General features: G+C 35.4%; 3 protein-coding genes across 4 annotated transcripts in view; all 3 read right to left on the reverse strand.

The window, feature by feature from the left end:
* Positions 1 to 1569: 1569 nt before the first annotated feature.
* Positions 1570 to 8367, reverse strand: LOC132067649 (rust resistance kinase Lr10-like). Of its 2 annotated transcripts, XM_059460942.1 has the most exons (3): positions 8295 to 8367; positions 7077 to 8175; positions 1570 to 1629 (listed from the first exon to the last, which is right to left on the reverse strand). In XM_059460942.1, the coding sequence occupies exons 2-3, from the start codon at positions 8102 to 8104 to the stop codon at positions 1593 to 1595; spliced, it is 1065 nt and encodes a 354-aa protein (XP_059316925.1). In that variant the 5' UTR covers positions 8105 to 8175; positions 8295 to 8367; the 3' UTR covers positions 1570 to 1592. The 2 variants fall into 2 exon arrangements, with proteins under 2 accessions (XP_059316925.1, XP_059316926.1); XM_059460943.1 differs by lacking the exons at positions 1570 to 1629; positions 8295 to 8367 and having other exon boundaries at positions 6896 to 8142.
* LOC132066154 (uncharacterized) lies at positions 8166 to 15415 on the reverse strand. The gene is made up of 4 exons (XM_059459526.1): positions 14729 to 15415; positions 9275 to 9446; positions 8464 to 9135; positions 8166 to 8373 (listed from the first exon to the last, which is right to left on the reverse strand). The coding sequence occupies exons 1-4, from the start codon at positions 15413 to 15415 to the stop codon at positions 8300 to 8302; spliced, it is 1605 nt and encodes a 534-aa protein (XP_059315509.1). The 3' UTR covers positions 8166 to 8299.
* Positions 15416 to 19958: 4543 nt separating this feature from the next.
* LOC132066155 (probable protein phosphatase 2C 15) overlaps positions 19959 to 21430 on the reverse strand; it is a 2375-nt gene continuing 903 nt past the window's right edge. Inside the window, exons 2-3 of the mRNA XM_059459527.1 lie at positions 21206 to 21427; positions 19959 to 20479 (exon numbers count right to left, since the gene is read on the reverse strand). Of these exons, the coding sequence (XP_059315510.1) occupies positions 20260 to 20479; positions 21206 to 21427 (442 nt within the window). The 3' untranslated portion in view covers positions 19959 to 20259. The remainder of the gene's footprint in view (positions 20480 to 21205; positions 21428 to 21430) is intronic.

Consider the following 21430-nt stretch of genomic DNA (forward strand, 5'->3'; position numbering starts at 1 on the left):
TGATGATACATATAGATTTTTTAGCAAATTTCAGTTGCATTTCAGTGTGAATATTAGGTCCTTAAATAGCCATGGGAAATGACTATTCACACACACCTTTTAGTTCTGTAAATGAATTTGGTCTATATTAAAACTATTCATTGTAACTTTTCAAATTATCCACCTCTTGAGAATAATGAAGCAAATTAATGTATTGGTTTATGAAATAATAAATTTTGTAAGGGTAAAGTGGTCATTCAATTGATGGGCATTTTGGTAATTCAACTTTGACATTTGGAGCTTCCCACTTTTAGTATCATATAATGACTCAATCCTAAATTGGATATCCACCTTACCTTCTGCTTTATGTACAAGATGTGTTATTTTTTTGATTTACTATTAAAGTGTGTGATTATCTCATCTAAAAGCTTAAGCTGTTAGAGAGAAGAAAACTTTATTTACTTAGTTAAATTTTCAACACACCCCCTCATGTGGGGGCTTGATTTTTTTTTCCATGGGCCAAGCATGAAAATTCTTTTTGATAATGGGTGGCGGTGAGATTCGATCTCAAGATCTCTGCCTGCTCTGATATTATGTTAAAGTGTGTGACCATCTCATGTAAAAGCTCAAGCTGTTAGAGAGAAGCACACTCTATTTACTAAATTATATTTTTAACAGTTCCCTATGTATTTATAACCAAAAAATGGACTCACTTTCAATGACTTAGTCGAACTTAGTTGCGTCATCAGCTTCAGCTTCTGGTTATTGACAGAGAGATATATTTAGATCCATTATCCTTCATGTCTTTGCTACTGCAGTAAAAATTGAATGCAGAAACAATCTTTTGACTGAAGGCTATCAGGTGCTATATATACATTATGCCAATGTGTGAATAATAAAATTGTTACTATTAGGGCAACTCTTATTAGTATTTCCTGTGACAACTACAAAGCCACTTTCTCTGGAGATTAGAGTTGCAAACAAAAGAGAGAAAAAAATACCAAAAGATAATTTTAAGAGACATTAGTATTGCATTTGAATAAATCATGAATAAGGAAGCAAACAAAGGAAGAAGACTGATAATTCAGGAAGTAAACAAAAGAAGAAGACTAATAGTTGAGGAAGCAAACAAAAAAGAAGACTGCCACATGGAATTATCCCATGCTCAAACAATAAAATTTCCTATCTCAAGAAAAGGAATGCTAGATATTGAATTAATTGTTCAGTGGATTTGTATTTTGTGATTATTATTTCTAGTCAACCTTACGACTTCAAGGCTGTTAATGGATGTGGAAATTTCTTAGAAATTGCAGCTTCCCACACACAATCATCTAAGCACACCGGATACTAGACCTGTCACTATCTTCAAGGAGAAATGCATAGAAGAAGTATTCCCTTCGTCCCTATTTCTTTTTTAAACTCTGTGTCTAGCCAAATAACATCACATAATTTGAAACGGAGTGGGGACTAAATATAAAAAGGTATCATTCTTTTTAGTACAGTCTAAGAAGGAAAGTGTGTCATATAAAATGGGACAAAGGGAGTAATTAGTTCAGCGCTCGAAGAAAAACAAAGGCAACAATACAGCTTTAAAAGTTCACAACAAAATAAGACTACACAAATAACAACTGACAGATCAACAAATAAAGACTAGGCCAGTTTCATCTGGACCACTTTCGACGGGGAGTATAATCTGTGTAAGACTTCACTAGAATTGCAATAAATAGTAGATATGAGCCCATAACTTTAAAAATATGATGGGTTCAAAGCTAGGAACCTTAAAAGTTGAACCCATAGAGCTAACATCTTGGATCCGTCTCTAGCCTTTGGCAGTTGAATCATTGGACTAGTAGAAAGAGTAAATCTTGGTAAATAAATGGATGACTAAAGAATGGTACTGCAATTACCTGGGATTGGAAAAGTCTACACATTAAATATTAGATACATCCAAAGATTTAGGAGTTTACTTGTCAATTTTGCAGTGATCGGCAGCCTTTAAGGACTTTTCTGCTCTGGCCATGCATCATTTTGTCTTCTTTCTTCCTTGATTCAAGCTGTCTGTTTCTTTCTCTATTTGGTCACTATCATATGTAGTTAAAGTCCTTACATCTATTCAGTTATGGCATATTCGACAATGATTTTAGTATTATCTAAAGCCTTCTCAGGCATTGTAAATAGAAAAAAATTACTCATGCCTGTTGTTTATACTAAATCAATAAATGCATAATATGAAATTTATTATGAGAAGAAATCAAAACTAAAGAGAAACACATTTGAAATGCTTTGAGGGGATTTTCCTATTAATGAGCGATATAAATGAGTCATTTCCGATACTTTAATGACATATTTGAACCTTTTCCGTTTTATATAAGCGTTTGATTGTCATTTTAATCTCTATTTAGGGCATAGTGTATATTTTATATCAGGTATGCATACCATATTAATGTTTATTGGACGCGTCATGGCCTCTCAACATGTTGCTGATGATTATGCAAACGATTGTTTATAGGTTACAAGCAGTGACTTTGATTCAAACTCCTACCGAAAGATGTTATTGCTATGGATTCCTTCAACTTGCATTTCAAATGATTATAATTATCAAAAACTACTCGCAGGCTGCAGATTTAATGTCTAATTCACTTATTTGTATGGTGGAATCAACTTCAGAATCCTAAACAGGCAAACATTTGGAGGCCTTTTCTTTAATATAGTCTTTCTTCCTATTGAGTTTGCAGTTGAGTTTGAAGATGGCATGGCTGGTGTAAGGGGATCTACTACTAAGTATAATTCAGCTGCTAAGGCGAATAAGATTAACTCGAATTCTCTTCCAGTTGTGTCAATTCAAAATGCTTTTCAAGCTGTTGCAGGTGATTATTGTGGTGAAGAGGTACAGGGTATTGAGAAGCAACCGGAAGTCATCGTTGATGATCCTCAACTAGTGGTTGCCGAAGATGTTCAGGATGTGGCTCAAGTAACATCCTTATCACCCGCAATTGCTAAAGTAATGGGGCAAGATTCAAATTCAAATATGAAATTCAAATCCATTGGAGTTCAAATATTGGAGGACATGAATCATGTCCATACACTGCCGAGGAACTTAATTACTAATCATGATACAAATCAATCCAAAGGGAATTTAAATGCAACGGGGACGCCTATTTCGGTGCTTAATTTAGGCCCAATGAACACCTCGGTGCAAGAGGAAAAACAAGGGGAAACGAGTGCTCCTAGGTGGGCAGATTTAGTTGAGGAAGAGAAGCATATTACTTCACCTCCTAGGAGTAAGTTAAGTCCTCAAGCACCTGTATTTGTGCCTTCAAGTAAGACAAATCCATCTATGGCAGTGACAGGTACCTCTTCTAATTTAAGTGCTACAAAAGTAAGATTGGCTAATAGAGATATCCTTCATTCTCTTGTTTTGCATGATATGGATACATTGAATGCAATTGATAACTCTAAAAAGAGCTTGGCCATTACCACCAAGGATATGGGAGTATTGCCAGAGAGTCATAAGCCAGGAGCTGTAGTTTCAGGATTTAGTCCAAATACAACTAATGATATTGACTTGGGCGATGACATGTTCGATGGGGATGATGAGGATGATATGCTGGACTTATGCTTTGATAAGGTGGCCAAGGATGGGGATCTCTCACCTAGGCAACAAAGAAGTGGAAGCAACAAAAGCAAAAAGAAGACACATGGAAGATAATATAGTTGGGATGGCAAGGTGACAGAGGAATTTGTTCCGAGGCATCTACCTATGCGACTAGCAAAGCAAAATCATATGACAGTGTCAACAACTTTAACAAGATCCAACAAATCCAAGAAGAAGTGATGAACTATCAAGTGTTGTTGGACAAATTTGAAGAAGAAGACAAGAGAGAAATACTTCAGGTTACTTTAAACGGGCAAACTATCTTTTTTAGTTCATACATATATAAAATGAAGTTTGAGGTTGATAACTCAACTTTATTCTTGGCTTTTATATTTTTACATTACTTAAGTATCCTCATTTGTAATATCATCATAGAGTGTATTATAAACTCTGTGATGATCATAGAATATCTAGTTTTCTCTAGCTCTTATTTTCTTCAGGCTTGTTAGTTAGTAGAGGTTTTGTTACCTCATTAAGATTAGTAAGGTAAGGCCTAGCCCCTCTTGCTTGTACTCTTATCTGTGAGGTTAACTTTTATTTATTAATAAAAATAAAAAATAAAAAATAAAAAAATAAAAAAAAGTTTGCAGTTGTCTTTATAAGATTTTCTGCAATATCCTCTGTCCCATTTTCATTACACTTCATTTTAGTCCGTTCAAGAAGTTAACATAGTGGAAAATTTATGGATGTTGACTGTGAGCATACCATAATGCTTTCCAACATTAAATTCTTCTACATTTGAATGCTTGATTCATTATTCCTTTTGAAGGAAGAATATGTACCCTGCAGTATGTGCATATGCAGAAAAGAGAGAAGAATGAAACAACTTTACTTGACATAATAATTAACCAACGAGCCAACAGGAAAGGTCGTGAGAAGTACAGTTCACTTCAATATAGATTTCCGACCTTTATTTCAAGAATTGTACGTATAAATTTTAAAAAAATTAATAGTATAAAACCAGATAATAAAGACATAGATAGGATACACGTGCAAAGCACGTGGCGAGGAACTAGAAACTTTAAAAACATAATGGGTTTAAAGCTTAAAATCTTAAAATTTGAACCCATAGAGCTAAAATCCTGGATCTACCTCTGGCAATGGCTTGTTGAATCATTGAACTATAGTAGAAAGAGTAAATCCTCGTAAATAAATGGATGGCTAAAGAATTGTACTACAATTACTTGGGATTGGAAAAGTCTCCGTTGATATTAGATACATCCAAAGATTTCAGTGTTTACTCGTCAATTCTGCAGTTATCGGCAACCTCTATGGACTTCTCTTCCCTGGTCATGCATCATTTTCTCTTTTTTCTTCTTTGATTCAAGCTGTCTGTTTCTTTCTCTGTTTGGTCACTATCATATGTAGTTAAAATCTTATATCTATTCAATTATGGCATATTCTGCAATGGCTCATTTATGTCATCAAACTATCGGAAATGAATCATTTATGTCACTCATCAATAGTTTGGCTCATTTATGCCATCGAACTATCAGAAATGGCTCATTTATGCCACTCATCAATAGTTTGGCTCATTTATGTCATCGCCGGTTACCAAGATGACTCATCCACGCCATTTTTCATTAACACCAGTTTTATAAAATCAGATATGACATGTGGCCTCCAATTAGAGGTCTACGTCTTTAATTAAATCAGCCCAATTTTAAATCTCAAATTAATAAAAAAAATCCGACTCATACACCCGACCCACCCACAACCGTAATCTAGTTGGAGGTCACGTGTCATATCTAGTATTGTAAAACTGGCGTTAATGAAAAATGGTATGGATGAGTCATTTTGGTAACGGGCGATGACATAAATGAGCCATACTATTGATGAGTGGCATAAATGAGCCATTTTCGATAGTTCGATGGGATAAATGAGCCAAACTGTTGATGAGTGGCATAAATGAGTCATTTCCGATAGTTCGACGGCATATTTGAGTTTTTTCCGTAGAAAAAATGTAGTTGTTTACACTAAATGTTGTGAGGGGATTTTCCTAAATCAGGCACTTCTCTGCATGTAGAAAGATACTCTTGTAGTAATAGCTAAAATTCGACTTGTAAACATATATTTCTTTATCCATAATGATTGTTATGTTACCCTTTCTGTTAGTCTTAATGATTGTTATATTACCCTTTCTATTATTCTTTTCTCTGTTTGATATGACACGCTTACAACTCGTAATATATTTAATTCAATTCTTAAATATCTAATTTAACTTCCATATAATTATGCAATATTAGCTCTAAAAATGCAAAGGTATCAAACAAATTGGGATGACTGGACTACTTGATTCTTGGAGCTTCAATTTACAAAAAGACATGGTTTTTCCACAAATAACACCCAATCATCTAGACATGTAGGTAGCTCGTGGGTGCACCAAGAAGAAATAAGAGACAATAGGATATTCCTCTAGTGCACAAAGTCTTTCTCTACTTTCTCAAAAGCTCTCTTATTTCTTCCTCTGCATATGATCCACATAAGTTCTACAGGAGCAACATCTCATGCCCTACATATCTCTTTCACAATGCCCAGCATCACCAACTCAAGTCTGAACCATCTCAAAATTTCCCACCATAAACATGAAGCTATCTGACAATGTTAAAGGAGGAGATTCACATCTTCTCCTAATTCTTAGCACATGAAATACCAACCGACACAAGTAATCTTTTTCTTCCTCAAATTCTCCATCGTCAAGATCACCCCCTCGTAGCTAGCCAAGTAAAAAAATACACATTTCTTGGTAACCTAGGGATCCATATATATATATATATATATATATATATATATATATATATGAAAAAGCGAACTCTCATAATACGACTTAACTGAAAAGACACCATTTCCCCTGCCCCCATCTCCTTGAATCAAGACTATACATATTAGTTTTTCTTCTTTTTGCTAGTTCAGCACTGGCACTTCCTTCTCGGGGTAATTGACTTAACGTTTGATCTACTTCTACAAATTGTTACTAGAATGGCTTTAAATTAATATAAGGAGAATGTATATCTGATTTCCTGTGGGACAGTTCTTGAATTCCTTTAGGAAAATAACTGATCTTTTAGCATCCAATCATTAAGAAAAAACATGAATTTGCACCTCCTCACATTCAAGGACACCTAAGCACATCGGGTACTAGACCAGCCACCATCTTCAAGGAGAAGTGCGCTGAGAAAGTACCCCTTCCATCGTGATTTATTTCTTAAATTCCGTGCCCAGTCAAATTACATCACATAGAAACCAAGGAAGGACAAAATATAAAAATGTCATTCTTTTTGGGATAGACTAAAAAGGAAAAATGCGTCTCATAAAATGGTACAAAGGGAGTTATAAATTCAGTAGTTGAAGAAAAATAGAGGCAACAATACCAGCTTTTGCTAAAAGTTACCAACTAAATAAGACTAGACAAATAACAGCTGACAGATCAACGAATAAAGACTAGGCCAGTTCTACTGCTGATGAATCAACCTCTGATCTTGCGGGAGAATATAAGTAAGGCCTTGGAGGAATTTGCAAAGAGCCTAGGTTCCCTTCTAACATTTCCACAACCTTGCTCATGGATGGTCGATTTTTCGGATCAGTCTGTACGCACCATAAACTCACCATCACCATCTTTCTTGCACATTCTTTCTCCTCTTCATTCATTATCCCAATTAGTTGAAGCTCTTCATCTAGTTCAATTCTCTGATAGAGCCAATGAGGAAAGTAGATTTCACTCGTGCGATCAACTCCCACATCAACATTTTTTCTTCCTCCAGCCATTTCTAGGACCATCATTCCATAGCTATAGACGTCAGACTTGTGAGAGACACCTCCCAAATTTCTGCAAACAATTTCTGGAGCAATATAACCGATAGTCCCTCGTGCACCTAGCATTGACACGATACTCTCCTGTTTCATGCACAGTTTGGCAAGACCAAAATCAGAGATTTTAGGACAAAAATTGTCATCGAGTAGGATATTATGAGGCTTTATATCAAAATGCAAAATTCGAGTGGTGCAACCACGATGCAAGTACTCCAATCCTCGAGCAATGCCTAGTGCAATTTTGTACAGTATTGGCCACCCCAATTGGCGAACAGTGTCAGATCTTTCCTCATAGATAAACTTTTCAAGAGATCCATTTGGCATGAATTCATATACTAGAGCTCTTTTGTGTCCCTCAAAACAAAATCCCACAAGGCTCACTATGTTAACATGCGATGTCCTGCTAATACTTGCAACCTCGTTAATGAAATCTTCACCTCTGCCTTTTAGTTCATTCAGGACCTTCACTGCCACTTGACTCCCGTTATGCAAACTTCCTCTGTAAACATTACCAAATCCTCCTTGGCCTAGTTTGTTTTTGAAGCGACTGGTGATTCGCTTGATATCTGTATAGTTGTATCTTTTTGGAGCATATGGCTCATAGTTCTTCAGAAATGCTTCAATATTCCGGTGATCCTCAGCTTTAGATTCCCAAAACATGAGGATTTTGTGCCATAAAATCTTTTTTCTGAAGCAGAAAAGCAAAATCAAGATCCCAGCGCAAGAGAAAACTGCAATTGCCGGAAAAAAAAAATGAAGTCATGCACTGGGAACTACCAAAGTATTTGCAAAAGAGAAATCTTGAATCGCAAAAGGGAAAAAGCAACTAAGAAATTTTCTGGGCAGTCACAGATTTCAGAGAAGAAGAAAGAAGATGTAGTTGCCTGTGGCTACGACCAACCAGGTTGCCCGAAGAAGCTTTCCACCACCTGTAAACACGATAAACAATGAAAATGTAAGTTGTACTAAGGAAAAACAAAACCAAAATCTTTAATATGAACCATGAAAAAGCTCTTTACCTTTGTTGGTATTAGAACAAAGAATGTTGTTAGTACTATTATCAGTTTGACACCTGCCTTCTGTATAATAACACTGATTACATGTGTCAGACACAGTCCATCCTAGTGTAACATCATCAGTTAACTGATCAAATAAGCCACTATCATTTGATTTTGCTTCTGAACTCCGTGGCACTGGTAAATGAATAAATGAACAGCCACTAGGAAGAGGATTAATTGCTGGATAATAGTTGACTGAGGTATTACTATAGTATAATATGAAACTATGGCAGCCACTGTAGTTTTGATAACTTGGGAAAGAGAATATTTTTTCATGTGTACTCTTCTGGCTATTGTTGCATTTGTACAAAGTGAGGAGGCGGTCAAATCTATATGTGATTGAAGGAGACACAGGGATGGAGAGATTTCTATCAAAAGTCTGGCAATTGTTCTTCTTCAAAAGCTCTCCAAGAATAGGGTCCTTAAGTGTGATAAAAACATCATTTTTTTCAAGAGCTTGATACTTCACCCCTTCTAGTTCAATTGTGGCATTTGGAATACCTTCACAATCCACTTTGCACAATCCACAACCATCAATTTCAGTGGATTTGTAGAAAGGAAAGCTCAAATTTCCTAAGTTTCCACACTGAAATTCCTTAGTGCAGCTTGAGTAGGATGTGTTCTGTCCTTGAGCTGAATCAAAGAACCAAAAATGTAAGAAAATGAAGACAAAAAACCAAGAAAACAAATCCATGATGAACCCTTTTGGATAAAATAAGTAAAAAAACATCTAACATTAACAAGAATAACCAAGAATGTTAAAATAAAAAACTAAACTTAGCAGAGTTTCTTTTTATTGTTTGTTTGGCTTTGCTTGGCCATAGAATTGCATTAATGTTGTTATCTTTTGGACAAGCTAAGTTGACTCGAACATGTGGAAGCAAGACTTTGAAGATAGACAGTCTGATGGAAGATTGGCCAAATGGGGTGTGGGACCTTTGTGACTTTTACAACATGTGTTTCTCTTGTTTCTTTTTATTCAAGCTGTCTTTTTCTTTCCAACTGTACTGGAAAGACTTGGGATTGGAAAAGTCTCTGAATTAATTGTGCATTTGTGGGAAGCCAGGAACTTTTCTCTTCATTCTTTTAATTTAAGCTGTCTTTTTCTTTCCCCTTTAGGTCATAATCATGCTCCCTCCTTTCACTTGTCTAACATTCTAAAAATATATTTCCATTTTTACTTGTCACTTTAGAAGACGATTTCTTTTTTTCTGTTTTGCCCATAGTATTAATTACTCATTTCAAATCACTTTTAAAGTCCATTAAAAACATGCACCAATCAATATGGGTATCATGATAAATTATGCACTTCATTTTGTTATTGGCTAAGGAGTGTGCAAAGTCCATAGTGGACAAGTAAAAGTGAACGGAGGGAGTACGTAGTTAAAATCTTATTTATTTAGTAGTGTTTCCAGAGGCGTTTTCGGAGAGAGTCCCAAGACGGGGCGTACGAAAAACGCTCTGGGGTGCAAATGAAAGGTGTAGATCGATAGGGCGTACGCCCTAGCATTTGGGGCATACACCCCGGATGTTAATTTTGTTATTACATCTGTATTGCAAAAAATACTTTGAACCAGTAAGTTAGACTAATTCTGAAATAGAAAATAGAATCATCCGCTTTACGCAAACCGTAGAAAACGAAATTAACAGAAACTAGAAAAATAATATGAACAGTATATGGAAAATCAAATCGAGCCCACTGAATTCACAGTGTGTCCTTAAGGAATTTATTCCCCTCAATGTACCAGAGGTATTGGATTCTTTCCTCCCAGGATAGAACGATTTACTTACCAAAATAGCGGTAAAGCAAATTCTAGTGACTACGAACCACTCGAAGGTAGTATATCACACGAGAGTTTTTAAGAAGTGCAGAGAAAGAAGAAAATGAATATCAGAAAATTTCGTAAGTAAAAATTCTGAGGATCAACAGAAATATATAGCCTGTTTGGGAAAAGGTTTGCAACTTTTCAGAAAGGTTTGCAACCTTTCAGAAAAATTCGGTTGAAAAACGGAGGGAAATGTTTTAAATTAAAATATTATCAATCAATCAGTTGGCCGAAGCCGAAGCCGAAGCCGAAGCCGAAGCCGAAGCCGAGCCGAGCGACGACGACGGCGCGATAGGAGGCCCTCTTCTTGACCCTTTAGCAACACGAAGGAGTGCTTATACTTTTAAGTAGGAGAACTTTTCTTTCCACCACCTATGAGGGACAAATGCTTATTTCGGAAGCGAGAGAACAACTCATTTTCCTCTACTTCTTTTCCCTCCATTTCCCATTCAACCTATCAATTAAACCCAACAATCCCCCACATGAATGGGGAATGGCTATAAGATAAAGGAATGCACGGACAAGTGTGTGATATATATGCGAAGATCAATTGCATCTGGATAAGTAGGTTTCCCTTTGAACTTTTCGTAGTGAACTTACATCGGATATACTCGATCAATCGGTAGATGTGATATCTTTGAACCGTCGAACTTTGTTGTATACCTAGACAAAGATAAGTCACACAATTAACCTTCAACCATCTATGGTTCTCACGGTTGTGTTCGTTTCGGCCATGAACACCGCTCGGTTTCGTGAATGCATAGAGAATGGGCCTTTACCATCATTCCCTTGAAGCGCTTATACTTCACACTCACATAGGTGATTTCTAAACGTGTAGTCCTATAGACACACTATCTGGTCATGTTCTGCCAGACTTAGACAACCATTAAAAAACTTTAATGCTTTATTAACTCATTAAAAAGCCTTAAGGTTTTATCCTTGTTTCTGAACATTGTCTTCATCATGAGAATGGGTTGAGTTATTTGACAATGTTGAACCGTCATTCATAACTTTGTTTGATCTCTTTGAACCTAGCTCTTGGGATCTCCAGTCTACTAGGTAGAGTTACCGCCATGATGACTTGTCCTAAGCCTTAACCCCATTCCCCTCGATGATCATTCAACAGCCTCTCTAGATAGGCCTTTTGTTAGCGGATCCGACACGTTATCTCTTGACTTTACGTAGTCAATAGTGATTGTTATACCCCATTTTAATCGGAGTCAAAATGGTTTACAACATTTCGGTAATTCCGAGGTTAATTAAAGTTAAGGAGTCGCCACCTAATTATTTATGGTGAATTAGGACACCTAAAATTTACTAAAGTTATCGTTTAAAGTTAACTCCGTTTTAAAGTCCAAAACCAAAAAGATTCTAGGTAAGGGTTCAATTAATCTAAAGGGAAGGTGTTAAGCATCCTTTAAGATCCATTAAAATGGTTAACCCAGGACTTAAGTTGAGAAAAATTGAGGTTGATTGTTGTATACAAACGTGGAAGCATTTTAAAAAAAATACAAATATCATATGAAAAGTAGTGAACTAAATAAAGTTTAGGGAAAACGTTAGTGTATTTCGAAAGTTGCGATTAGCTTAACGTGAAAGACTTATGAAAAGTCTATCAGTTCCATATGAACTATGCAAAGGTTGTTTTAACAAATACATGCTCCAAATATTGGAAAGGAGCTAAAGTGAAAATATTGTCCATAAAAACCAGTTTGCTTTTTTTTTTTATTATTCTCAAAACAAGCTAACGTTTAGTGTGTAAAATTTGTGATACTTTGAAAGAATAGCTTTTCTTTCTAACTAAAAAGGTGCCAAACCCACAAGAGGAACAATTAACTTCCACTTGATTTAAGAACTAAATTGCTGATTAAGACATCCTAATATGGATAAAATGGGACTCGGTTAAAATAAAGCAGCTAAGCATTTTATAATAACCACACAACTAGGTAGAATGTTAGTCACACCAAACATATAAACAAGCAGCATCAACAAATAAATAAATTTAGCCAAAATAGGCTCCTGACAGAAAGATTTGATTATTTTGTGGTTCTGTTTAGGCGATGTAAGCCGGAAATGATCTAGGATGTACGGGCTCCATGTGGTAGCGGCGTCGTTGAGTCTCAAAGTGAAACTCTTCGGCTCCGGTATTCATGCAAAAGAAAGGAAAGAAATGATGGAAGTTAGAGAGAAATCTTATTGTCAAAAAGGTAATAAAGAACCAAGCAATAAACCACAACATGATTCTCATATAAGGATATATAGGAAGACCTTAGCATATATTTTGTACTCAAACAGATTCCTGATACCAAATATGACTCACTATAACAGATATGAAAGAACTATTTTTTTTTTTTAAAGAGAAATGCGTACTTCTCTACCAAAACAATAACGGACATACTGAAATCACATTTTGAGAAAATAGACAAGCATCAAGTCTTAACTAAGTCATCATCCTGGATTTCAAAAAGCTTAAAGACACAATTTCTACTATTTTGGGGCAAGGCTAGAAGGACACAACTTCTGCTAGTGTTAGATACAAGAATATGCTTTCCTTTAATCATCTTTGAAAGATGAGCATTTTTTTAATGAAACCTTCTAACAGGATTTTTGATAATTAAAAAAAATTCTAATAACATAATTTCTAAAATAAGTAAAGAACTTTTTTTTTTAAACTAACAAATCAGAACATGCACATAAATAAATAAATTATTATGCAGCTATACAATTTGAGAGGAACCTAATTCGTGCTTTCTTGTGACACGTCATACAGATAATACTTATATGACCCAAACATGATTCATACTATGCATAAAGTCTTAAACATACTCTGAAACTAAACCCTTATTATTCAAAGAAATCCTAATACATATTTCCTACGTAAGCATCTATGACTGAACAAAGATTAAAAATTTCATAGTAGAAACATGATACTAAGTAAACAAGAAAACAGATTCAGTAACTATTTCATGATATCCAATGACAGGATCAAAATAAAAGTTAAAGGGAAATACAAACATCACTTAGAATGGATAAAAATAAAAGGAGAACAGTAAGCACCTGTTTCGGGTGCAGTGAACGAGACGACGATCCAGATCTACTCCCCTACTCACGAACAAATTCGAATTTCGGATGGAAAGTCACCAGAAAGTCTCTTCTTTAGAGCAATAGTGTGGAAAGTGAAACTATGGTAAATCTTTTTTTCAAAAAAAAAGGCCCCTTTGGCTGAGAGTTAGAGATGTATTTATAGGAAAAGATTAGGATTTCCAGATTCATGAGCGGGAACTTTTCAACTTTGAAATATAGTCGTTGTGAGAGGTCAAAATCGTGTCAGAAGAGAGAAGAGAAAGGGACTGATATGGATCAACAGAGAAAATAAGCCCGTGACCTATCTCTAGTCTAAACGAATATCTTGTGATGAAATTTTGACTTGGAACAAAGAGATTTGTGGAAGAGAACAAAATAGCTTTGAGCAATGTCTGAAACTTTCACCAAAATGGTGGAGCAGGGTCTTGTGATGGTAAAAGGAAGGTACAGAAATCATCCAAAATGGAAGGGAAAAAGGAGATGCAACTGATAGGGATAGAAATTAGGTTTAGGAAAAGGTAAAAGATATTATGGGCTGGGTCTTCAACATTTAGTGATTAATTAGCTAAATGGGTCGCAGATACACAAATTGGGCTCGTAAGAATGGGCTTCAAATAGCTGAAATTTTTGGGTATTTTCTTCTTCTAATTAATTCCTTTTGGGCTTCTAACTTAATAAGTAGTACAATATATTATCACATGATGGCAATTAGTAATTAATATGTAGAAAATAAAGTACCAATATTACGAACTTATCGTTAATGATTTAGCATATAAAGCATCGACTTGTAGCTAATTTAATAAATACGAAAATAAAGTAATGACGATCAATTATTAAAAAGAGGTGTAAAATAATAAAAATGTAATCAAGTTAGTAATTCTAAAATGGTGAAAATTATAATAAAGGGATAATAATGATAATAGTAATAGCGTTAAAAATAGTGAAAATAAAGTATTTAGTTTATTAATAACATAGAAGCTCAAGAAAATGAATTGCAAGAAAAGGAGGGTCAAAATTGCGTGTCAACAGTGATAACACCACTAGAGAGTAGTTGTCTAACGGTATTGTGTCACCGTCGAATGTGACGCAATTTTTCATTATACATAACGCTTCCTGCCCTACCTATTGCCGCTTGGCTATCACAATGCATACATATAGGTGCCAAAGGTTTTGGCCAAAATGAAATATCTTCCAAGAAATTTCGGAGCCATTCAACTTCTTCACCTGCCTTGTCTAAAGCTATAAATTCAGATTCCATTGTAGCGGGCGATGCATGTTTGTGTTGATGATTTCCAAGACACTACTCCTCCACTAACGGTGAAAACATATCCACTCGTGGATTTAACTTTAGATGATCCGGTGATCCAGTTTGCATCACTATATCCTTCAATTACTGCGGGATATTTATTATAATGCAAAGCATAGTTTCGGGTGTGTTTCAAATAACCCAAGACTTGTTTCATTGCCATCCAATGAGTTTGATTGGGATTACTCGTGAATCGACTCAGCTTGCTAATAGCACATGCTATATCTGGTTGTGTACAACTCATAATATACATCAAACTTCCCAAAACTCGTGCATAGTCCAATTGTGAGTCACTTTCACCTTCATTCTTTTGAAGTGCAAAACTTACATCAATTGGAGTCTTTGCAACATTGAAATTTAAATACTTGAACTTGTCAAGTACCCTCTCAATATAATGTGACTGTGATAATGCTAGACCTTGTGGAGTTTTATGGATCCTAATTCCTAAGATCAAATCAGCAACTCCTAAGTTTTTCATGTCAAATTTGCTAGCAAGCATACGCTTCGTAGCATTTACATCGGCAATATCTCTGCTTATTATCAACATGTCATCAACATATAAACAAACAACGACTTCATGGTTTGGAGTATTTTTAATGTAAACACATTTGTCACACTCATTAATCTTAAATCCATTTGCCAACATTTGTTTGATCAAATTTCGCATGTCATTGTTTGGGTGCTTGTTTAAGTCCATAAAGTGACTTAACAAGTTTGCACACTTTCCTTTCTTTACCAGGAACCACAAAACCCTCAGGTTGTTCCATGTAAATTTCTTCCTCCAATTCTCCATTTAAGAAAGTTGTCTTGACATCCATTTGATGGATTTCAAGATCATATACGGCTGCCAGTGCCACTAACACCCGAATAGATGTTATCCTTGTTACCGGCAAGTATGTGTCAAAGTAATCAAGGCCTTCTTTTTGTCTATAACCTTTGACCACAAGTCTTGCCTTATATTTGTCAATAGTGCCATTAGCTTTCATTTTCCTTTTAAAGATCCATTTTGATCCTAAAGGTTTATTTCCAGGTGGAAGATCAACCAATTCCCATGTATGGTTGTTCAAAATTGATTCAATCTCACTATTGACCCCTTCTTTCCAAAATGTCAATCGAAGAAGACATCGCTGCTTTAAATGTTTGAGGCTCATTTTCAAGCAAGAATGTCACAAAATTTGGTCCAAAGGAAGTAGATGTCCTTTGACGTTTGCTACGCCTTGGATCCTCTTCACTTGGTGTACTTTTCTTTGGTTCTTCCCGCAGTCGTTTAGACCTTTCACTTGACGACTCACATTCAGTTTTATACGGATAAATGTTTTCAAAGAATTCAGCACTATCTGATTCAATTACCGTATTAACATGAATTTCGGGATTGTCCGATTTATGAACCAAAAACCGACAAGCTTTGCTGTTTGTGGCATAGCCAATAAAAACACAATCCACAGTTTTTTGGTCCGATTTTTACCCTTTTGGGTAAAGGAACTTGGACCTTTGCTAAACACCCCCACACTTTGAAATATTTCAAGTTGAGTTTTCTTCCTTTCCATAGTTCATATGGAATAGATTGTGTTTTGCTGTGGGGCACCCTATTGAGTATTCAATTAGCTGTAAGGATAGCTTCCCCCCACAAGCTCTGCGGTAAACCTGAACTTATTAATAAAGCATTCATCATTTCCTTTAATGTTCGATTTTTCCTTTCTGCAATTCCATTTGATTGTGGTGTGTAGGGGGCAGTAGTTTGATGAATAATTCCAAATTCTAAACATATCTCTGCAAAAGGAGACTCGTATTCTCCACCCCTATCACTTCTAATCATTTTTATCTTTTTATTCAATTGATTTTTCACTTCATTCTTGTATTGCTTAAATGCATCAATTGCTTCATCCTTACTATTAAGCAAATACACATAACAATATCGAGTGCAATCGTCAATAAAAGTTAAGCGACATTTCCTTACGCTTGTGTTTCAGATAGTTCTTGAAGTCTCTCCATGAAGGAGGCAACTTCTCAATCACAGCAGCCACTTGAAATGCCTCATTGATCACCATACCTTCAAGAATAAGGTCATGGATAAGGACTTGGAGTTCTTGAACTTGGGTTCCAACAGCTTTCGTCTATCATCTTGTAGTCAAGAAACTTGGCAACCACGAATTTTTTCAAGCATGCATCTTCGCTTTATACTTCTTTTCGAGTGCAAGCCATAATTCTTTTGAAGTTTTGGCGAACCGTAGACATTATACGATCATCATCTAGTGCACTAAGGATGTATCCTTTGCACAAAAAATTTGCATGCTTCCAAGCCTCAGTAATCATAAAGCACTGGTTTTCAGGCATTCCTTCTTCAGTAGCAGGAGGATTTTCATTTGTGAACTTCTGCATGCCTAGAGTAGTCGACTGTGAAGAACATTCTTCGCCATCCTTTGAAGTTGATACCGAAAACTTCCCCGGTTTCTCTGTCGGTGCCATCGCGTGTGCGGCTTGGACGCCTTGACGATGCAACATTTGTCGGCCCAATAGTCGCGCCTACGGTAGTACCGGCTAGCCGCACCAACGCCGTGTGCCCATTAGGAGCATTAACATCACTTTCTCGTTTCCATTTTTCCCGTCAATAATTGACAAACTGTTTAATAAATGGCAAATGAAACAGAACAGTAAACAGAGAAGATATATATATTTTTTTTCCAGAATCTGTTTCACGATGAAGTTTTTATGTTTTTCAAATCGCGTCACTATTATGAACTTTAATAATCCAACGAAGTTTTTATGTTCTTCAAGTTGGACTAGAAAAATTCCAACGGAGTAGAAAACCAGAAGGTTTTAGTCTCCAAAACAGAATACAGATTAAAATGTATAAACAGTAAATTCCTTAAGATTGTTATTACATCTTTATTGCAAAAAATACTTTGAACCAGTAAGTTAGACTAATTCTGAAACAGAAAATAGAATCTGTCCAGTTTCTGCAAAACTGTAGAAAATGAAATTAACAAAAACTAGAAAAATAATATGAACAAAGATATGGAAAATCAAATCGAGCCCACTGAATTCACAGTGTGTCCTTAAGGAATTTATTCCCCTCAATGCACCCGAGGTATTGGAATCTTTCCTCCTAGGATAGAACGATTTACTCACCAAAATAGCAGTACAAAGAAATTCTAGTGACTACGAACCACTCGAAGGTAGTATATCACACGAGAGTTTTTAAGAAGTGCAGAGAAAGAAGAAGATGAATATCAGAAAATTTCGTAAGTCAAAATTCTGAGGATCAACAGAAATATGTAGCCTGTTTGGGAAAAGGTTTGCAACTTTTCAGAAAGGTTTGCAACCTTTCAGAAAAATTCCGTTGAAAAACGAAGGGAATTGTTTTAAATTAATCCGAAAATAATTAATGAATTAATTAAATAATAATTAATTAAATAATTAAAATTAAAGGAAATTTGGTCCAAAAATATTATCAATCAATCAGTTGACCAAATCCAAATCCAAATCCGAAGCCGAAGCCGAGCCGAGCGACAACGACGGCTCGAGGGGAGACCCTCTTCTTGACCCTTTAGCAACACGAAGGAGTGCTTCTACTTTAAGAGAGAACTTTTCTTTCCACCACCTATGATGGACAAATGCTTATTTCATAAAGCAAGAGGGAACAACTCATTTTCCCTCTACTTCTTTTCCCTCCATTTCCCATTCAACCTATCAATTAAACCCAACAAATTTAAATTTTATTGTTTTTAAAATATGTTTGGTATAGATTATGATTTTTAATATTATTGTAATAATATTTATACTTTGTGTTATCATGTTTATGTTTTCATGTTGTAGTGATTTTTTAAAAAATATACTCTATAAATAAAGAAAGCAACTCTCATTGAAAATAACATTGCCATAAATAGTTTTTTTAGATGATTATGTCTGAAATTGATATGATAGAGATTTCATAGCACTATGTTCCTGAAGTAACTTCATCAATTTTTTGTCATTGTTCTTACACTTTTTGTCCTTCTCCTTCTTTGAATATATAAATAAAAGTCAATGCAAATATTAGTTGGGGGTGGGAAGGACTAATAAATTTGGAGATTGACGATGAAGTGAATGAATATTCATTTTAAAGATTATCTAGGCTATTATCATTTTTTGTGTTATGACCTTTGTCAAATAATCATTATAATAATATTTTTATATTATTGGTGATTTATTTGAATTTATTTGCGAAAATTTTACTGAAAACTTTAAATTTGCTTATTTTTTAGTAATAAAATTATAAGATTGAAGATACATGAGACATACGCCCCGAAGATCCATGAGACTTAGACCCCATGTCTTGGCGCTTACGCCTCGCCCCGTGCTGCATAGAACGCCTCGCCTCCCCCCCCCCCCCCCCTTTTAAAACAATGATATTTAGTTAGTTATGAAAAATTTGTGTCCAAAAAAACACATGCATCTATTGATTTGGTTTAAATGTCGAGTGTATGTCGAGGTTTTCCCAATAATTGATCTTGTTTTACTGTTTTGGATACCAACCGACACTAGTGTTGCATTTTAAGAATGGAAAAGGCTCAAATATGCCATCGAACTATCGAAAATGACTCATTTATGTCATTCGTCAATAGTTTGGCTCTTTATACCATCGCCGTTACCAAAATGGCTCATCCATGTCACTTTTCATTAACGTTGATTTTACAGTACCAGATATGACACGTGGCCTCCAATTGGAGTTCCACATCATTTAATTAAATCATCACAAATTAAATTCTAAATTAAACTAAAACCCGACCCATTAATTTAGGATTTAATTTGTGTTGGTTTAATTAAACGACGTGGACTTCTAATTGGAAGCCACATATCATATCTGATAGTGTAGAACCGGCGTTAATGAAAAATGGCATGGATGAGTCATTTTGGTAATGACAATAACATAAATGAGCCAAACTATTAGTGAGTGGCATAAATGATCATTTCTGATAGTTTAATGGCATATTTGAGCCTTTTCCTTTCTGGTAGTCTTTTCTCATTCTGCTATAACACCTTACAACTTGTAATATATTTATTGATATTTTTAAATATTTATATTTAAACTTTATAATTAATTATTTGATTAAATCTCTGAAAATGAGAAGGGAAAAACAATTGGAATGATCACTGTCTCTTATCTTTATTTCTTTTCTCTCTCTTATACATAATAAAATATGAAATGACATGTAGCAGCAAGAATTGAAGTCTCAGACAATATTTGCTTCAGTACCAACTGAAATTCAAAACATGTTTTCCCTTCAATATCTTGAAGTACAAAATAAGTAGCTCTTGCACAAATTTAATCTCTTGATTAATGTCATAACTACTATGAAAGAGGGATCTGAGAACATCCCAATTACCTCTATCACACTTTTTTTTTTTTTTCATTTTATAGAACCTATTTACATTATTGGCTGACATATAATATGCTTTGATGCCAATGTTCAATAAATCACCTTAACTAAGATATGAGACAGAAATCAGAAAGAATTACTATAACAAAAAATTTGACACACTTGGAAATGATGCACGGAGTTAAGCGACTTTAACTCCACTTGGTCGTTTTCCTTCCATGGCATCTTTCTTATTACGACAGTCAGCACATAGGAAAGGACCTTGCCAAGGCTTTGAGCTCGTTGAGAAAATTGAACCAGCATGTACTGATATGCCTTCGCTTGCAGCAAGGTCAACCTGGCAAACAGCACAAATGAAGAGACCGGACATTGATGGATCATTTGAATCCTCACTCCCCAATCTGCAATCCACGTGATAATACAGTGATCAAAGTTTTCTTCGTGGCAATGTAACTGATAGGAAAATGATTAAATGAGAACAGAAAGTCAAGAATACTGAATTCCAGGTAGAGGGAAACACACCAACCACCTCATATCTATGTAAAGAGACCAGATTTAGGCTGACCAATACCGCAATCTCAATGCTTATAATAACAAAGTAAACACACGGTTAAATAGTTATGGACGACTTGACAAGCTGAGGGTCTATCGGAAACAACCTCTCAACTCCACCAAAGGTAAGACCCAATTTGTGGGATCACACTGGGTGTGTTGTTGTTGTTGTTGTTGGACAACTTGACAATTCCAATTCGATTTTACCAGTCAGATCCAGTATATCTTCCCTGATGGTAGAAGTGCATCCTATAATATCAGCGTTATCCTTATTTTTGAACTAACAAAATCCTAAATAAAAGAAATTTACTGAGACACCAGACCTGTGACCTTGTGAGGAAGCTATAAGAGGTTGCAGTATATCTTATCTTCAAGTGTTCTATCTCATCAGTTAATGACACCGAGAGAATATATTTGTTTTCCACTTAACCAAGATGTAAAAACAGATCTTTAGCTGCTCCATTATTTAACAATCAATCTTGTCTAATTATTCCTTCCAAAATCATCAGAAACTAAAAGCTTCATGAAATATTAAAATATAGCAAGAAGGTTTCAAAATTCAGGAGAATTCTGACCTTTCAGCAAGCATTGCTGAGCCTTCTTCAAACAGTTCCTCTACAATGCCTACAGCTGACAGCTTTTTCGATAGTTTAGCAACAGATTTATGCGACTTTCTTCTGAAGAAAAGGGATTGGAACTTGTTATACTTCTTGGGAGGAGTTGCAGGCTGTACAGTGTTATCGGGAGGAATTATGTCAACTACTATGCATGTTGTGTCATCCTTCAGCCCACGGGTCCTC

This window comes from Lycium ferocissimum, chromosome 8 (genome assembly GCF_029784015.1).
Source record: "Lycium ferocissimum isolate CSIRO_LF1 chromosome 8, AGI_CSIRO_Lferr_CH_V1, whole genome shotgun sequence".
Classification (NCBI taxonomy): Eukaryota; Viridiplantae; Streptophyta; class Magnoliopsida; order Solanales; family Solanaceae; genus Lycium; species Lycium ferocissimum.